We start from the raw sequence: 17,272 nt of genomic DNA on the forward strand, positions 1-17,272 counted from the left end.
CTGTTTATTCCCTTCCTTTTGATGCAGTTGTAAATAGGATTATTTTCTTAATTTGTCTTTCCACTAGTTTGTTATTAGTGTATATAAACATGACTGACTAATTTTTCTATATTGATTTTGTTTCCTGCAACTGACTGAACTTGTTTATTAGTTCTAACAGTCTTTTGGTGGAGTCTGTAGGGTTTTCCCTATAAAATGTGTCATCTGCAAATAGTGACAGTTTTATTTCTTCCTTGCCAGTTTGAATGCTTGCCCTATCCCCCAATTGCCCTGGCTAGGACTTCCAATACTATGTTGACTAAAAGTGGGGAAAGTGGACATCTTTGTCTTGTTCCTGATCTTAGAGGAAAAGCTCTTAGCTTTTCACCATTAAGTATGACTTTAGCTGTGCTCTTGTCTTATATGGCCTTTATTATGTTGTTACATCCCCTCTACACCCATTTTGTTGAGAGCATTTACCATAAATGGATGAATTTTGTCAAATGCTTTTTTGCATCTGTTGAGGTTATATGATTTTTATCCTTCATTTTGTTAAATTTGGCTTATTTTATGTTTGCACTCAGAGTTTATCTTCAAATTGGGTTTGTAACACAAAGCTATTTTAACCTAATATTGAGAGTTCATATGACTCGTTTTCTGTAGGGTTTAATGACATATTATTCAAATCTGAAACACACTGACCTACCTCCCTGTGCAAGTCTATGCTTGTCAACTTGGTTACAAAACTCTCATAATCATATCCTGGGTTACCTTTTATCTCATGTCCTCCACACACAGCTTGTATATTATGCACTGACACGGCCACATTATCAGTATTTTTCCAAATACCCCATGGCCTTTTTCTCCATCTTTGCTTAGTCTGTTGTCTCTGCCTTGCATACCTATCCTTGCTAACATTACATTCTTTCCCCAACTTCTATACTTTTTTTGATCTAACTATTCATCTTTACTCATGCTTGAATTGTTAACTCAAAGCATTAACTCTTATGGAAAGACCTACCCTGAACCTCTTGTCTTTTCTCATTTCATTTTCTTCTATTTTTTCTCTCTTGATTATGTTTTATACCTTCTTAAATGAAGGCATGTTTTAGTCTTTTGTGGATCCAAGCTTAGCATATGCCTACCAAAAAGAAATACTTATGAAATATTTATGGAATAAATGAATAAATAAGTAAACTAGAAAAACAACTTAGCATCGTGTTTCTACAATACCCTCAGTTTCCTTTCAAGATGTGCTGAAGAGGGGGAAAAAATCATGTCTTTTACTTCAGGGAAGATTTCGTATTCACAAAATCCTGGAATTATCTGAACTAAACCAGCAAAATCTCCAACAAGCTTCCGTTCCCCGCCCCAAACAGAGTTAATAAGAGTATCTATTTAGGTCTAGCATTAGACATAATATAGTTTTCTGTGCTACAGAATGCTAATTCTGACTGGTTGACAATTTGCAATTCTTTGAGTTGTGTGCCTTACTCAGGATAAAAAAATGATACTCATTGAACAGCATTGTTATATGGATGGCCTTTTAAAAAGATTTTATTTATTTATTTGAGAGACCACAAGCAGGGAGGGAGGGGTAGAGGGAGAGGGACAAGCAGACTCCAAGCTGAGCATGGAGCCTGATGCAGACTAAATACCAGGACCCTGAGACCATGATCTGAGCCAATGTCAGATGCTAACCAACTTAGCCACCCAGGTGCCCTATGGATGGTTTTTTAAATCGAGTAAATATTCTAATCAAAGTAATACACTTAATTTGTTTTAAGATCATGATCAGAAATAAACATTCATCCAATAAACTATCAAGTTCTTAATTGAGAAAAAATTTACATAATGTAAATAACCATTTATATCATGCAAATTTTAACTATTCTGACCACTTTAAAATGTATAATCGGTGGTTTTAATACATTAGTACATTCACAGTGGTGTGCAAACATCATAATCTAATTCCAGATTATTTTTCATCACCCTAAAAAGAAACTCTGTGCCTCCTAATTCCTGCATATCCTGATTCCCTAACAACCAGTATTCTACTTTCTAATTCTGTGGACTAGATGTATGGATATTTCATATGAATCATAAAATGTGTTGTCTTTTATATCCAGTTCCACAGTTCATCCATGTTGTAACAGGTATCAATCAGTACTTCATTTCTTTTTATGACTGAATGATATTCTGTTATATGGATGTACCACATTTTGTTTATCCATCCATCAGTTAGTGGACATTTAGGTTGTTTTCATTTTTTGTTATTATGAATAATACTAGTATAATGTTCATGTACAAGGTTTTGTGTAAATATGTTTTCAGTTCTCTTGGGACTAAGGCACACAACTGTTGGGTCATATGATAACTAACTTTTTGAGAAATTGCTAGACTATTTTTCACAGTGGCTGTAACATTTTTTTAAAAGATTTTATTTATTTATTTGACAGGCAGAGATCACAAGTAGGCAGAGAGGCAGGCAGAGAGAGAGAGGTGGAAGCAGGCTCCCTGCTGAGCAGAGCGCCCGATGCGGGGCTTGATGCAGGACTCGATTCCAGAACACCAGGATCGTGACCTGAGCTGAAGGCAGAGGCTTTAAACCACTGAGCCACCCAGGCGCCCCTGGCTGTAACATTTTACATTCCTACCAGAAATGTACAAGGGGTCCAACTTCTCTATATTCTTCTCAATATTTTTTTAATGGTAGCCAACCTACTAAAAGTGAAGAAGTGGTGTCTTATTGGGGTTTTGATGTGCATTTTCCTGATAAGTAATGATTTTAATCTAGTAATTATTGGCCATTTGTATATCTCCTTTGGGAAAATGTCCATTTTAAATCTTTCCCATTTTTTAATTGTGTTGTCTTTTTATTGTTGAGTTGTAAGTATTCTTTATATATCCTGGATATTAAACACTTGTTAGATGTCTTATTTGAATATTTTCTACAGTTCTGTGAGCTGTCTTTTTATTTTCTTGATGGTGTCCTTTGGTGCACAACAGTTTTTAATTTTTAAAAAAATCTTTTAAAAATTTTTTTTAAGATTATTTATTTATTTATTTGACACAGAGAGAGATCACAAGTAGGCAGAGGGGCAGGCACAGAGAGAGGGATAGGCAGATGCGGGACTGATCCCAGGACCCTAAGATCATGACATGAGCTGAAGGCAGAGGCTTAACCCACTGAACCACCCATGTACCCCGACAGTTCTTAATTTTGACGAAGTCCAGTTTATCTGTTTTTTCTCTTGTGTCATATTTTTAAAAACAGTTGCTTAATCCAAGGCCTTAAAGATTCATTCCTGTTTTGTACTAATTTTTGTAGTTTTAGGGCTTTGATGCATTTTGAGTAAATTTTGTATAAGGTGTGAGGTAGAAGATCAAAATCATTTTTTTACATGTGGATGTCTAGTTGTGCCAGCATATTTGTTGAAAAGATTTTTCTTTTTCTCATTGAATGGTTTTGACATCCTTATGAAGATTCACTTGACTATAGATGTATGGGTTAATTTCTGAACTTTTAATTCTATTCCATTGATTTATGTGTCTGTCTTTAGGCCAGTACCATACTGTTTTGATTACTGAAATTTTGTGATAAGTTTTGAAATCAGAAAGCGTTGAGTCCTTCAACTTGATCCATCTTTTTCAATATTCTGTTTTGTTATTCTGGGTTCTTTGCATTTCACTTCCATGTGAATTTTAGGATCAGTTTATCCAATCCTGCAGAAATGTAGTTGGAATTTTGATAAGATTGCATCAAATATGTAGATTCATCTTAATTATATTTAGTCTTACAATCTGTGAACATGGGATGTCTTTCCATGTATTTAGGCCTTTAATTTATGTCAACAACGTTTTATAGTTTTCAGTGTAAGTCTTTTACTTCCTTGGTTAAATGTTTTTCCCTAAGTATTTTATTCTTTTAGATGTTATTGTGAATGAAATTCTTTTCTTAATTTTATTTTTGGATTGTGTGGGCATATAGATTTTTGTATATTGAACTTAAGTCCTAAAACTTTGCTGAACTCATTTGTTAGTTCTAATTGTGTGTGTACATGCACACTAACATGTATTCAGTATGTTTTTCTTTGTATAAGATAATGTCATCTGTGAATAGAGATAGTTTCCTTCCTTTCCTATCTGGACTCCTTTTATTTCTTATTCTAGCTGAATTGTCTTAGTATAAATTCTAAAACACCATTGAAAGAAGTAATGGGAGAAGACATTCCTATATTGGTCCAGATCTTTGGGGGAAAGTTTTCAGTCTTTAACACTTAAATATGATGATAGCTATGAGTTTTTTATAGATGCCCCTTATCAAGTTGAGAAAATTCCCTTCTGTTGCTAGTTTGTTGAATATTTTTGTCATGAAAGGTATTGGGTCTTGTCAAAAGCCTTTTCTGCATCTATCAAGATGAATATGCATTTTTTCTTTTTCTTTCTTTTTTTTAATGATTTCTTTGTTTAATTTAAGGAGAGAGGAAGTGAGCAGGAGGAGAGGCAGAGGAAGGAGGAGAGAGAAAATCTCCACCAGACTCTCTGCTGAGCATGTAGCCTGATGTGGGGCTGAATCCCAGATCCCTGAGATCATGACGAGTGAAAATTAGGAGTTAGATGATTAACGGACTGAGCTGCCCAGGTGCCCCATTTTCTATTAATCTGGTAAAATACATTGATTTGCATATATTGACCCAACTTTATATTCTTAGAGTAAATAATACTTGTCATAGTGTATCATCTTTTTAATATGTTTTTGAATTCTGTTTTCTAGTATTTTCTTGAGGATTTCTGCATCTATATTCATAAGATTTATAGTCCTGTCACTTTCTGGTAATGTCTTTAACTTTATTATGAGGGTAACCCTGGCTTTATAGAAGAAGTTAGGGTGTGTCCTCTCTCCTACTTTTTTGGAAGAATTTGAGAAAGGATTATTGTTATTTCTCCTCCTTCTCCTTCTCCTTGGTAGAAATCATCAGTGAAGACACCTGGATCAGGACTCTTCATTGTTGGATATTTTTTTTAATATGAACTCAATCTTTACATTTTATAGATCTACTTAGATTTTCTATTTCTTCTTGAGTGAATTTATTAGTTTGTGTGTTTCTAAGAATTTGTTCATTTTATCTAGGTTGTCTAATTTTATTGGTAAGCAATTGTTCATAGTATTCTTTATAATTTTTTTTCTTTCAAGATCAATTGTAATGTCCCTGTGCTTTTATTCCTTATTTTAGTAATTTGAATTTTCTCTTTTTCTTGGTCAGTTTAGGTAAGATTTGTCAATCTTGTTGGTGTTTTGAAATAACCAGCTTTTGGTTTTGTGGATTTTCTCATTCTTCTAGTCTTTATTTAATTTGTTTTCACTCTAATCTTTACTAGTCTTATTTCTCCTCGTGCTTTTGGTCTAATTTGTGATTCTTTTTCTAGTTTCTTAAAGTTGAAGTTTAAGTTATTTGATATCTCTGTTCCTTTTTAATGTAGGCATTTACCATTCTAAATTCCCTTCTGAGAATTACTTTCATTGCATCCCATAAGTTTTTGTTTTCATTAATCTCAGAGTATTTCCCAATTTCCCATGTGATTTCTTCTTTGATGCATTAGTTATTTAGGAGTGTGTTGTTTAATTTCTACATGTTTCTGATTATTCCAAATTTCCTTCTGTTATTTATTTCAAATTTTATTCCATTATAGCTGAGAACATACTTTGATTCAAATATTTCTGAATTTATTGATACTTGTTTTGTGAACAAACATATGGTTTAACATAGAGAATATTCCATGAGCACTTCTGTTATTGGGTGGATTGTTCTGTAGATGTTCAATGGTTCTGGTTGGCTTATGGTATTGTACAAGCCTTGTGTTTCCTTGCTGACCTTCTGTCTAGTTGTTCTGTTCACTATTGAAAGTGAGTTATTGAAGTCTCCAAATATTACTGTTGAACCATCTGTCCCTCCCTTCAATTCCATCAGTTTTTTCTCCATGTATTTCAGGGCTCTGTTGTTAGGCACATATATGTTTCCAATTGCTATATATTCTTGAAAGATTGACTTTAAAAAATAAATAAATTTCCTTTTTGGTTTCTGATAACTTTGTCTTAAAGTTTATTTTGTCTGATACTAGTATAGCCACTACAGCTCTCTTTGGGTTACTACTTCCATATAATATTTTTTTTTTACAACTTTCACTTTCATCCTATTTGTCTTTTAATCTAAGGTGACTGTTTCTAGAGACAACATAGAATTGAATCTTTTTTTTAAAAAAAATCACTTGCCAATCGCTGTCTTTTAGTTTGAGATTTTAATCCATTTATATTTAAAGTAATTCCTGATAAGGAAGGATTTTGGTCATTTTACTATTTGTATCTTTTCTTTCCTTCTTTCTTTCTTTCTTTCCTTCTTTCTTTCTTTCTATTTTTTTTTTTTTTTAAGTAGAGCCCATGCCCAGCATGGATTCCAATGCAGGGCTTTAACTCACAACCCTGAGATTAAGTCCTGAGCTGAAATCAAGAGTTGAACAGTAACCGACTGAGCCACCCAGGCACTCTTCTATTTATATTCTTACATCCCTTTGTTCAATTCTCCTATTACTATTACTAGCTTCTTTCCATTACTAGGAATTAGATAATTCCGGTATCATTTCTTTTATATATTTTTAAGGCTTTTTTAGTGTATGTGGTTACCCTTCAGATTAAAATTAACATCTTAATTTTTAAATATCTAGTTCACATTAATATGCTGTCAAAAGTACACAAAAACTTCTATATAGTTCCATCTCCTCATTAATGCTGCTATTGTTGCAAATTACATCCTTATACATTGTGTGTCATTCAACATAGATATATAATTATTGTTTTATGCAATTATCTTTCAAATTAGATAGGAAAAAAAGAGGACCTACAAACATATTTACCTGTGCAATTACCTTTACTGGTGTTCCCTAATTTTTCATGTGGATTCAGATTATGGTCCAGTGTTTATTTCACTCTGAAAGATTACTTTTGGCATTTCTTATAGAAAAGGTCTGCCAATGACTCAGTTACTCATTTATCTAGAAATAAATTAATATCTCCCTTCATTTTATATGGATGGTTTTACTATATATAGAATTTTATGTGTGTTAGGACACATCTTCAGTGCTGAGCCAGAGAGTTTACAACTCTCCCTTAGTCTTTATTCCTGCTTGAACAGAGCTACAAGGTCAGCCAGAAGTGAGAACTTAGGGCTTTCTCAAGTCTTTCCCAGTGTGTGTACAACTGTGGGCAGGTGAGTAGCTTCTAGATTCCCAGGGATATGACAGAACTGATTTCTTTATAGAAACTAGCATAGTTTCTAGGACTGGAATAAGTGATGGAATGAAGCATTTTTTCATTTAAATGATTAATATGAATTCTATGCTCAAGTCAATCTATTCTTCTTACCATAGTCTCCCTTATTTTGCTTGTCCTTCTATATGTATCTTTCAACCTTACTAAATCTAACTCTTTATAAGGTGAGAGTATAATATAAATAAATAAGTATCCAAAAATAAATAGGATGAGTGAATGAGTGGGTTGGGAAAAAATGTCATTGGTCATAACAATTTTAGTGCCCAGGAACAAATGAAGTAGTGTGAAGAACTAAAAGGACCAAGAATATTTGCCATGGGACAAAGGGGGTTATACCACTGACCTGAAAGATAACTCTGAGATAGCCTCATATACTCTTCTTTTTAGTGGAAGGTTTTAGAATTCAGGAAACAAATTAGTACTGATAGAGATTAATTTCAATTTATCTTGTGAGCTTGAATCATCACTTTGCCTTGTAAATATTTACAATTCTTCTATTAGCTATGCAATCCCCTGACATTTACACTTTATTCATAAGCAGCCTCTGTTATGACCTATAATTGCTAATAAAGATGGGTAAAAGCACCACAGATTGGGGTTGCCACAGATCACTATGGAAATGACACTCTTTCCTGCTTCTTGTGAGAATAGCATTTGCCTCATGTTGGTCTACTCTGTGCAAACTCACCTCTTCAGAGATGGAGGATGATTTCCAGAAAATTCCATGTGAAATTGAATGAAATAGAAAAATCGAGTCCCTGTGCCCTGTGAGCTCATCAACAAGCTCATCCATGAGGCACAGAAACCCAGGTGCTAATGTACAAAACTAGTTCACTCTGATTTTGTGGTTTTTTTTTTTTTTCTGAGGAGGTAAGGAAGGGCTACATCTTTGTCTCATTTCTCCTCAAGTAGGCCAGCATTTTGTTAGGTCCCTGTACCCAAAACACTAGAAAAACCTGCTGACTTTCCTTTGGGTATCTTACTCTTGTTTCTATCTAAATTTAAAAATGTACACATCAGTGTAAATAAAAACTAACATTTAAGTTGCATGTAACTTTTAATGTAAATTTCAATACTTGATACTCACATTTTCTATATTTACATAACTGGCTCTATTTTCTTAGAGTTTTCTACTCCTTATCCCCTAACTACATTTTACTTGAAGATCTCAAGCCATAAAAAAGTGCACTGTGTCCAAGTCTGAAACTGTAGTCTTTCCTTGCTGAGCTGTCCCTCTCTTTACTGGGTCAGTGAATGACTCTTTGCTCAACTACATGGCAAAACATTTGAGACAAGGTCCTGACAAAGCTAAAAATGTAAGTATGGAGAAAGAGACATACACCCACAGGCAAAATCTATCTGTTGACCAATTCACTTTTGAATTTAGTAAATATTAGCTAGAACTAATGGAAGTGCAATGGAAGACAAAACATAATGCTTGGCCTGAGGGAATTGATGGAATGGGAAAGGCAGAAAAGAAGAGTGAATTACAACCTGTGAGAATTTTATGCTCTCATAACAGCAAAGTGAGTTATGGAATATATAATATGCTACAGGGAAGGCCCCCATTGCCTTTCTCTCCCAATCAACCTAAATGGCTCCTCATAATCATTTTGGGTATGATGTTTAGGTTTCCATCTTTATCTTTCTCTCTCCCTCCCTCAATTAGATTCTAATTTTTTGCTTATATGCTCCTTAAAATAAATTTGAGAAATTGTCCTCTCAATATTTTAAACTTTACATCTAAATTTTTTGTAAGTTAAAACAGATGCAAAGGGTGTAATTTTCAGCATATTATAGACATTGACATGTTAAAATAAAAGTTTTAACACTCCTTTAAATTTATCAACAGAATTTAAATATCACAGAAACTATACACACAGTCACACACACACACACACACACACACACACACACTCACTCTCACACATACATGCGTAGGCATGCATACACACACATATTTCTTGGACAGTCTTCTTACACCCATGCCGTAGCCAACTTTGAAGAATGCTATTCTACAGGCTTCTTTCTCTGGTGCCTTATGTATTCTTTGTGGTACACAGTAACTGTGTGTCAGAACTTGGCTAAACACTTTACATATATTACTTCTTTTAATCCTTAGCAACCCTCTGCAATCAGTACTGTTTTCTCCATTTTAATCATGAAGAAAATGAGGCTAAGAGAAGAGGTTTGAATCCAGGTCCTTCTGACTTCATACCCTCTACTCTTAACTGCTGCTACTTTATACTTAAAATTCACTGCAACTGAGGGAGTTTAGTGTTAAAATCAACTTGGAACACCTCAAAGAGAATATGTGACTTCAAGCACCACTCCTAGCACTCCCCAACATCTTACTTGCTTTGCTTTTCTCCACAGCTCTTACCAATATCTGATAGACTGTATACCTTATTACGAAGCCCCTCTTCTCCCCCAGCCCAGAATATAGGCTTCAGGAAAGTAGGGATTTCATCTCTTTTGTTCAATGCAATTTTCTCAGTGCTCAAAACAGTACTCAAGAAATATTTGTTGAATAATGATCAAGCCTTGTTATAAAGCCATTAGGATTCTAAGAGATTCTAGACATACTACATGCTACATGCCCTGATCAGCCTTCCTAGCTTCATTATAATTAGGCAGCAGTGTAAGGTATAGATCAACAATCTGCGGGGTTTGGAGTGAAGGATTTTTATGTGCCAGTCAGTGTCAAGAACAGTGACATACCCTATGACAGGCCTAAAGTGGTTGGTGAACTGTATTTGCCTCATTCATTTTACCAAGGGGAACACAGAATTAGGTAGCTTTGTTGTAAGGCTATGGTAGGGATGCCATCTTTGAGCCATCTCAGTCTACTGTTAATGGCTAGGAATCTGGGCAATTCATGGCATGCTTGGAAGTTTGGTGCCTAGGGCTTCCCAGAAATCTCCCAGGGCTGAAGAGCTTTATTGTAGTGTTTGGGAGTACATTACTTTGTACAGTTTTCTTAGTGGTTGAGTATGTATATATAATTTATCACAGTCTACTGATATCAGTGTTTTACCAATCTAAGTACAGAACATTTTCATTTCATTTCTTGTCCTCCCCGCTTTTAAATATCATTGTCTTGAGTACCAGATGGTTTAAGAATTTTTGTGTCAGTTGTCATATATAATTTAGAAAATTCATGAAGATGATAGTATGTTATATTTACCCATATTTCTAAATTTTCCATTGTTCTTTCTTCCTTCCTTAATAATGTAGGATTCCTTCTTTTATCATTTCTTTTATAATATGTCCTTCAGCTATTCTGTAAAAGCATATCCGGCTAAGTGACAAAAATCTTTCAGTTTTCCTTCATGTAGGAATTTTTTAATTTCCCCTTAATTCCCTGTATAGTTTCATCAGATTTGGAATTTTCAGTTTACAGTAATTTTCTTTCTTTTCTTTCTTGAAAGGTGGTGTGCTACTTCTCCTGGCCTCTTTTGTTTCAGGTGAGAAATTTGTTGCCTTTTGAATTGGTGTCCCTCTATCAATAATGCATGGTTTCTCTCTGGCTGCTTTCAAGGTATTTTCTTTGTCTTTAGTTTTCAGAAGTATAATTATGATGTGTCTGGGCATGGATTTCTTTGGATTTATCCTTTCTGGAATTCACTTAGCTGCTTGATCTGTGAATTTATATGTTTTGTTATATTTGGGAAATTTCCAGTCATTATTTCTTTGAATACTCCTTCAGTCTTTCCCCCCTCCTATGACACCAGTTCTATGAATGTTGGATCTTTTGTTATGGTCTTATAGGTTCCTGAGGCTCTGTTTGTTTTCAGTTTATTTTCTCTCATTTGTTCCAATTGGGTAAATTCTATGGATCTGTCCTCAACTTCACTGATTCCGTCGTCTGTTAGCTGTACTCTACGACTGAACTCTTCAAGTTATTTTTATTATAAGTTCTTTAATTTCCATTGGTTCCATTTTAAAATTCCTATTTCTCTGCTGAAATTTTCTGATGCTTTTATTTTCACTTGTTTAAAGAGAATTTGTAATTGTTTGTAGAATTTTTTTTTATGATAGTTACTTGTCAGATAATTCTAATGTCTGGTTCATCTCAGTGTGAGACGCTGAGGATTATCTTTTCTCATTCAAGTTACAATTCTCTTGTTTTTTTTTTTTTGTTTGTTTGTTTGTTTTGTTTTGTTTTTTAGTATGATAACTGATTTTAATTGTATCTGGAAATTTTTGCTATTATGTTAGGAGACTCTGGGTCTTAAATTTTTTATTTTAACAGGCATTGAGTGTTTAGATTTAGCGTGTAGGTCATAGCCTACTTTTATGGGCGGTGGCTCCAATGACAGTTTGATTTTCAGAGCCTTGATGGTACTATGTTTGTCTTCTTTGTCTCCTGCCTCTGAGACCGCACTGGTACTTGTTGGTACTAGCTGAGGAAGTGAAAGGAGCTTCCCAGGCTGAGTGACTTGGTGCCATTATGTGGAGAAAGGGAATCTCCAGGCTGCAGAGACAGAAAACACTTTTTGGGCTGGGTGCTGGTGAAAGAATCCTACCTGGTAATCTCCCCTGTCAGGTGAAGTCCCTGGGTAGGAGAAGGGAGTCTCAGATGGTGGGTATGTTCTCTGGTAGTTTACTGTTTGGGGAACATTCAGTTTGTTCTCCTTGCTATTTCTTCTAGGCTTGTCTAGAGTTGTTGCCAGGACTCCTGCTCAGTTTGGAGGAAGAATAAGGCTATCTGTCTGCTTTCTCTTGCTAGATTGGGTATCAGGAAAGGCTGGGCCTGGGTTATAGTCTCTTAGATGGAGAATCAGAGCGTGCCCTGCCACTGTGTTGTTCCCTTGGTCCTCTGGTCCCTAACTAATTCATCTTCCTGTTTCTACTTTTTAGGATTCTTCTCTAGTTGTCACTTGTGTTATTTCCAAGGCTTTTAGTTATGCTTGACAGGAAGGAGCAGAGAGAAACAAGTCTACACCATTTTTCTCAGATCAGAAGATCTCTATATAAGCTTATATAGGCCTAAAATCTCTCTAGATGGTACACAAAGAATTGCGTTTCCTGAGGAGGGAACCTAGGGAATATGAAGTAGAAGGGAAAGTTTTTTTGTATATGTGTTTGCATGTTCTTATTTTAATCAGGTGAATATATTATCTGTTCAAAAATAAAAATAAAATGTAGAAGAAGAAATCTAATTCAGCCTTGCTTTCAAGAGCACAACCAAGCATTGCAACATTGGTCAAGCAGAGTATGGATTCAACAGTTTGTAATTTTATTAAATTTCACTGACTTTTAATTTCACTATATTGTGACTGCTTTGATCAAGATCTCTGAATATAAGAATAATGTTCTCAGTGGGTTTTCAGCCTGCTCATACATTTTGAATAATAACTTGCAGAATACAAATGTGTAATTTAGATAGAAGTAGATGCTTTTGGCAGCATACTAGCACCCTAATCAGCTGGAAAAATGATATTTGTATGACATTAAAACAAAATTAATAGCAGGACACTGATTACATGAAAAGATTTTAGGTTGTAATTATTAAACTTGCAAACAACTCAGCATAATTAGTGCCTTAATTAGGATATGACCTGAAATTTTAGCTTACAAAATTAATTGAGGCAATTAAAAGTCACATTTGTAAAGTAAAGTGGGTTTTCAGGCTTACAAGGTAGTTAGGTATCACTCTTTTTCTCATTTGGGGGAGCATCTTTATAGGTAATAAGCTTGCGGTGTAATTACTTTGATTCCAAACCCCCACTTCCAGCATGGTGTCTCAGCCTGAAGCCTCAAAAGACAAGTCTAATAACTTTCAGCCAAGGGTATCTATCCACAGGAGGTTGAACAGCTCCCAGGTACACTTCTAAATAACTCTGGGGAACAATGAAATGGTAAAGACTTTCTGTCCCCAGTACCTTAAGTGAAACATAAACTATAAGATTGATAGTGACTTTGGATCAAGCTCCTTGACCATTTTCACAGAACTGTTTGGGTCCAAATGGCAATTTTCACCTCTGTCATTTATTCTTCACATGCTTCTTAAAGGCATTTCAGGTCCCACGGTTTACCACATGGTGAGGGTTACAATCCAAAGTCAAAGAATTTCCCATTCATACATAGAAATGGAGAACTCAATAAATATTTGTGGGCTAGTGATTTGGGAAAAAACAAATCTAGACTCTCACCTTCATACCATATGTCATAATAAACTCCAAATGGATCAAAGATTTAATGTGAAAATAAATTATAAATGTACTGAAAGAAGACATGGGTTAATATTTTTATAATATTATAATGAAGAGTAGCTTTTTAAACATCACAGATAAAATCCACAAAGAAAATTACTAGCAAATTTGTCTTCATAATTCTAAACTCCCATATGTCAAAAAATATATACACTCTAAGTTTTAAAAAACCAAGTTCAAGGTCAAATCAAGAAGTAACCAATTAAAATCTGAAACTTCATTTATATTTTGATTTAATTTTTCCTCTAAAGGCACAGCTTTATTCCTTGATAAGGAAATAAGGGGGATCTGAGTGGATCAGTCGATTGAATGTCCAACTTTTGATTTTGGCTTAGGTCATGATCTCAGGATTGTGAGATAGAGCCCTGTAGGGGGTTCTGTGGTAACAGGGAGTTTGCTTAAGATTCCCACTCTCCCTTTCCCTCAGCATCTCCTCCCCACTCCTACTTGCATGCTATAATTTATTCAATAAATAAATAATCTTTAATCTTTAAAAAGAAAATAATGAAATATTTGGAAATATGCATCATGATTTGCATGTAGGAATATCAAGTATAGGAGGAAATTAAAAGAACAAACTTAAAAAAAATAGCTCAAAGTGATGATACTACAGGATGACTATAAGCTTCATTAAAAAATTCAGTATTTAATAATACCAAGATATTTACATGATAGAACCTTGTTAAAAAATAAGGGGTATTGACAAATCCAATTTGATTTTTAAATGTCTTATCTAGACAGAAAAAAAGACTAGAAGAAAACAAAATATCAATAATTACTGATAGAGATATTATTATGAATAAATGTTATTGTCTTCTTTTTGAGCAATTTCAAATTTTATACAGTATTTCCTGCTCAATACTTTTTTAATTTCTTGGAGCTCTAAAGAAAAATATATTTGAGTTTTTCCCAATTATATCTAACTCTGAACTAGATCAGATATGAAAAATCAAAATTGAAGACTTGAAAAGCATAGCATAAAATATGACAATTGTGACAATCCACCCCCCACTTTTAAAATCCCTCTACCAGATTCCATGATGCTATATCATTTAAGTTAAATCAAAACTCCTGGTCATTCTCAGTGATCTCTGTCTTTCTCTCACACTGAAGGCCTAGAACACAAGCTTCCTTTTTATAAGGCCCAAAAAGTGAGTTTCATACTTGTCTATTTCTAACAGTCCATATTGTAGAACAGGGGACATGAGGTTCAAGATTCCGATTACTTGGTCTTGCAAGAAGCTTTTGTCTTTAATTGGGGGCATATCACAATTTGCCTATCACAAAATAACTATTGCTAGTAGTAGAATGATGTCATCATTGAACTTTCTCTGTACCTGTAGGTTTTCTTAATTTCTTCATTTGATGCTCCCTTATGCAGACCAAGAATTTCATATAGAGCTTCTCCAGATGTAGACAAAGTCCTCTGTCTTTGGTTAGGTATGTTACATGCCATTTTCTCAAGCTGTGAAAGCAAAAAGGGGAAATAGCCATGAAGGTTATGCATACTGGGTCCCACTATCTAAAGAGAAAGACAGTCTATCTCTAACCTTTTGCAAAATGACAATCTAAGGTACATTTGTGTGCCAGCCACACAAGGAGAGGAGAAAAGGGTTAGGAGAGCCAAAAGAAGAGCTTCAAGTCAGGTTGTTAAAGGCTACAGGCAGTCATGTAAATGGAATATGGCTTTGTCCACATGGTTAAATAGAAGTGAAATGTTATCTAAATACCCAGCTAATTCAGAATTGTTGGAAATAAATCCTCACTGGTCAGCCTATGTCAATTCTTTTCTGCCAGAATTTGAACAGCTTTTTTTGTATATTTTCCAAATTTAGCTAGCAGTGGAAATAATCTCCCATTTTACTTTGATTCTATTGGCCTTGCCATTGTTAGAGCAAGAGTTTTAAAAAGAAATTTAAAAAAATAAAGAAAGAAAACTTTTTGAAGTATCAGAGGGAAAAAATCATCTGGGAGCCAGGATAGAACTTCTCATCTACACCTATAGGATGTCAGAATCCCCCACAGTGCTCATGGGTTTTGCACCTGAGATTAATCATTTCCCTATGGTCTATCCAGAAGGAATGGTGCTACCCCTAAGACCCAGATAAAATCTGCCTTCCATGCTCTGGCTCTAGGGCAGCAAAGATAAGCAAGCATACCTAGGGGCATTCCCACATCCACCACTAAACCTCTCTCTAAGGCTTAAGGGCTTCATTTATAATAAAAGGATAATAAAACCCACGTCACAAGGATATCTTAGGGATTTAGAAATAATGTATATAATATATGCAGGACATAATGAGTTCAAAGAATAAGATAATTATTTTTTATTAAAGGCAGCACCATATGTAATTCAGAGACTGCACCGTAGTCAAGCTTTTCAGAATATTGGCCTTGCCATGACCTTCCCTATCTGTGAACTAGAGATTGAAATGTGCCTAGAATCCTGAGGCTGTTATAAGAATTAAACATATTCATATATTAAAGAAGAGAAAACATACACCAGTGATCATACACCAATGTTCACCATTATTTATAACAACCAAAATGTAGAAACAACCCAAATGTCCATGAACAGATGAAAGAAAATGTGGTATGTACAGACAATGAAATATTATTCAGCCATAAAAAGAAATGGAATTTTGATACATGCTAAGGTATAGATGAACCTTAATATTATGCTAAGTGAAATAAACTAGTCACAAAAGGACAAATATTATATAATTCCTCTTACATGAGATGCCTTGAATAAATAAATTGTCAAGACAAAAAGTAGAGTAGAGGTTATCAAGGACTGTGGGGCATGGGGAATGATGAATTATTATTTAATGGGCACAGAGTTTCTGTTTTGGATGATGAAAAAAATCTAGAAATAGTGGTGATGATTAGAAAGCATTGTGATTGTACTTGGTATCACTGAATTATACCCTTAAAAATAGTTCAAAGAGTAAATGTTAAATTTTGCCACAAATACAAAACAAGGGAAAAAATTTACTTAGATATCAAAGTCCTTAGATTACAAGGGATGGAAGTTCCTTGAAAATCACAGTGCATTTCTTAGCTTTGAGCCTTGTACAGCCAGTGCTATAAGGATGAATGAATGAATATGCCAGGACTCAGGAGATTGTCTTAGGACTGTGGAGACACTCATGTCCAACAAAGGAAATCCCTGGTGACAACAGTGACAACAGCTGAACTGGACATCCCTGTGGTGGATGGGGTTGAATGGAGCTGACCTCCCAACTCTGTTCTCACCAGACTAATGACCAACCAAACCAACATATGCAAGAGCAGAGACCCTAGATGTCAACTAGTGGGTCAGGGTGGCCTTAGGGGTCCCTGAGACCCCAGTGTTGTACCGTGAGTGTTTGTGGTCTTAAAGAATTCAATGAACAACAATATGAGGAATTCCAAAATACTTTTGTGAGCTTTGAAGAATACTGAAAAAAGTCAGACGTGGGCAAAAATCTTGCCTAAAGGCACCAAGGACGAGGGCTTATTTTGTGGCGTGGCTGCACCATCCCTTCCTCAATCAGCTTCTTGTGAAACTAGTGTCCATGGAGGCCAGAAGGACCCCAGTCCCAAGTTCCTGGTTCACACAAGGATAAGAGGAGAAGGAATCTGATTTTGCGTGCCACTGAACGAAGTCTAATGTCCATACTGACCAGCAGCCATTCAGTAAATTGTGCACTTACTTTCATTACTGCTCTTACATTTCTTGCCTACCCATCACAACTTCCCTAGGGAG

The 17,272-nt window shown here is 35.0% G+C and overlaps 1 protein-coding gene across 3 annotated transcripts in view; it reads right to left on the reverse strand.

Moving 5' to 3' along the window:
• DNAJC5B (DnaJ heat shock protein family (Hsp40) member C5 beta) overlaps window positions 1-17,272 on the reverse strand; it is a 93,073-nt gene that overhangs the window by 40,587 nt on the left and 35,214 nt on the right. For all 3 annotated transcript variants that reach the window (XM_059166335.1, XM_059166334.1, XM_059166336.1), the window contains exon 3: window positions 14,862-14,989. In XM_059166335.1, coding sequence (XP_059022318.1) covers window positions 14,862-14,980 — 119 coding nt within the window. In that variant the 5' untranslated portion in view covers window positions 14,981-14,989. The remainder of the gene's footprint in view (window positions 1-14,861; window positions 14,990-17,272) is intronic.

This window comes from Mustela lutreola, chromosome 3, assembly GCF_030435805.1.
Source record: "Mustela lutreola isolate mMusLut2 chromosome 3, mMusLut2.pri, whole genome shotgun sequence".
Taxonomy (NCBI): domain Eukaryota; kingdom Metazoa; phylum Chordata; class Mammalia; order Carnivora; family Mustelidae; genus Mustela; species Mustela lutreola.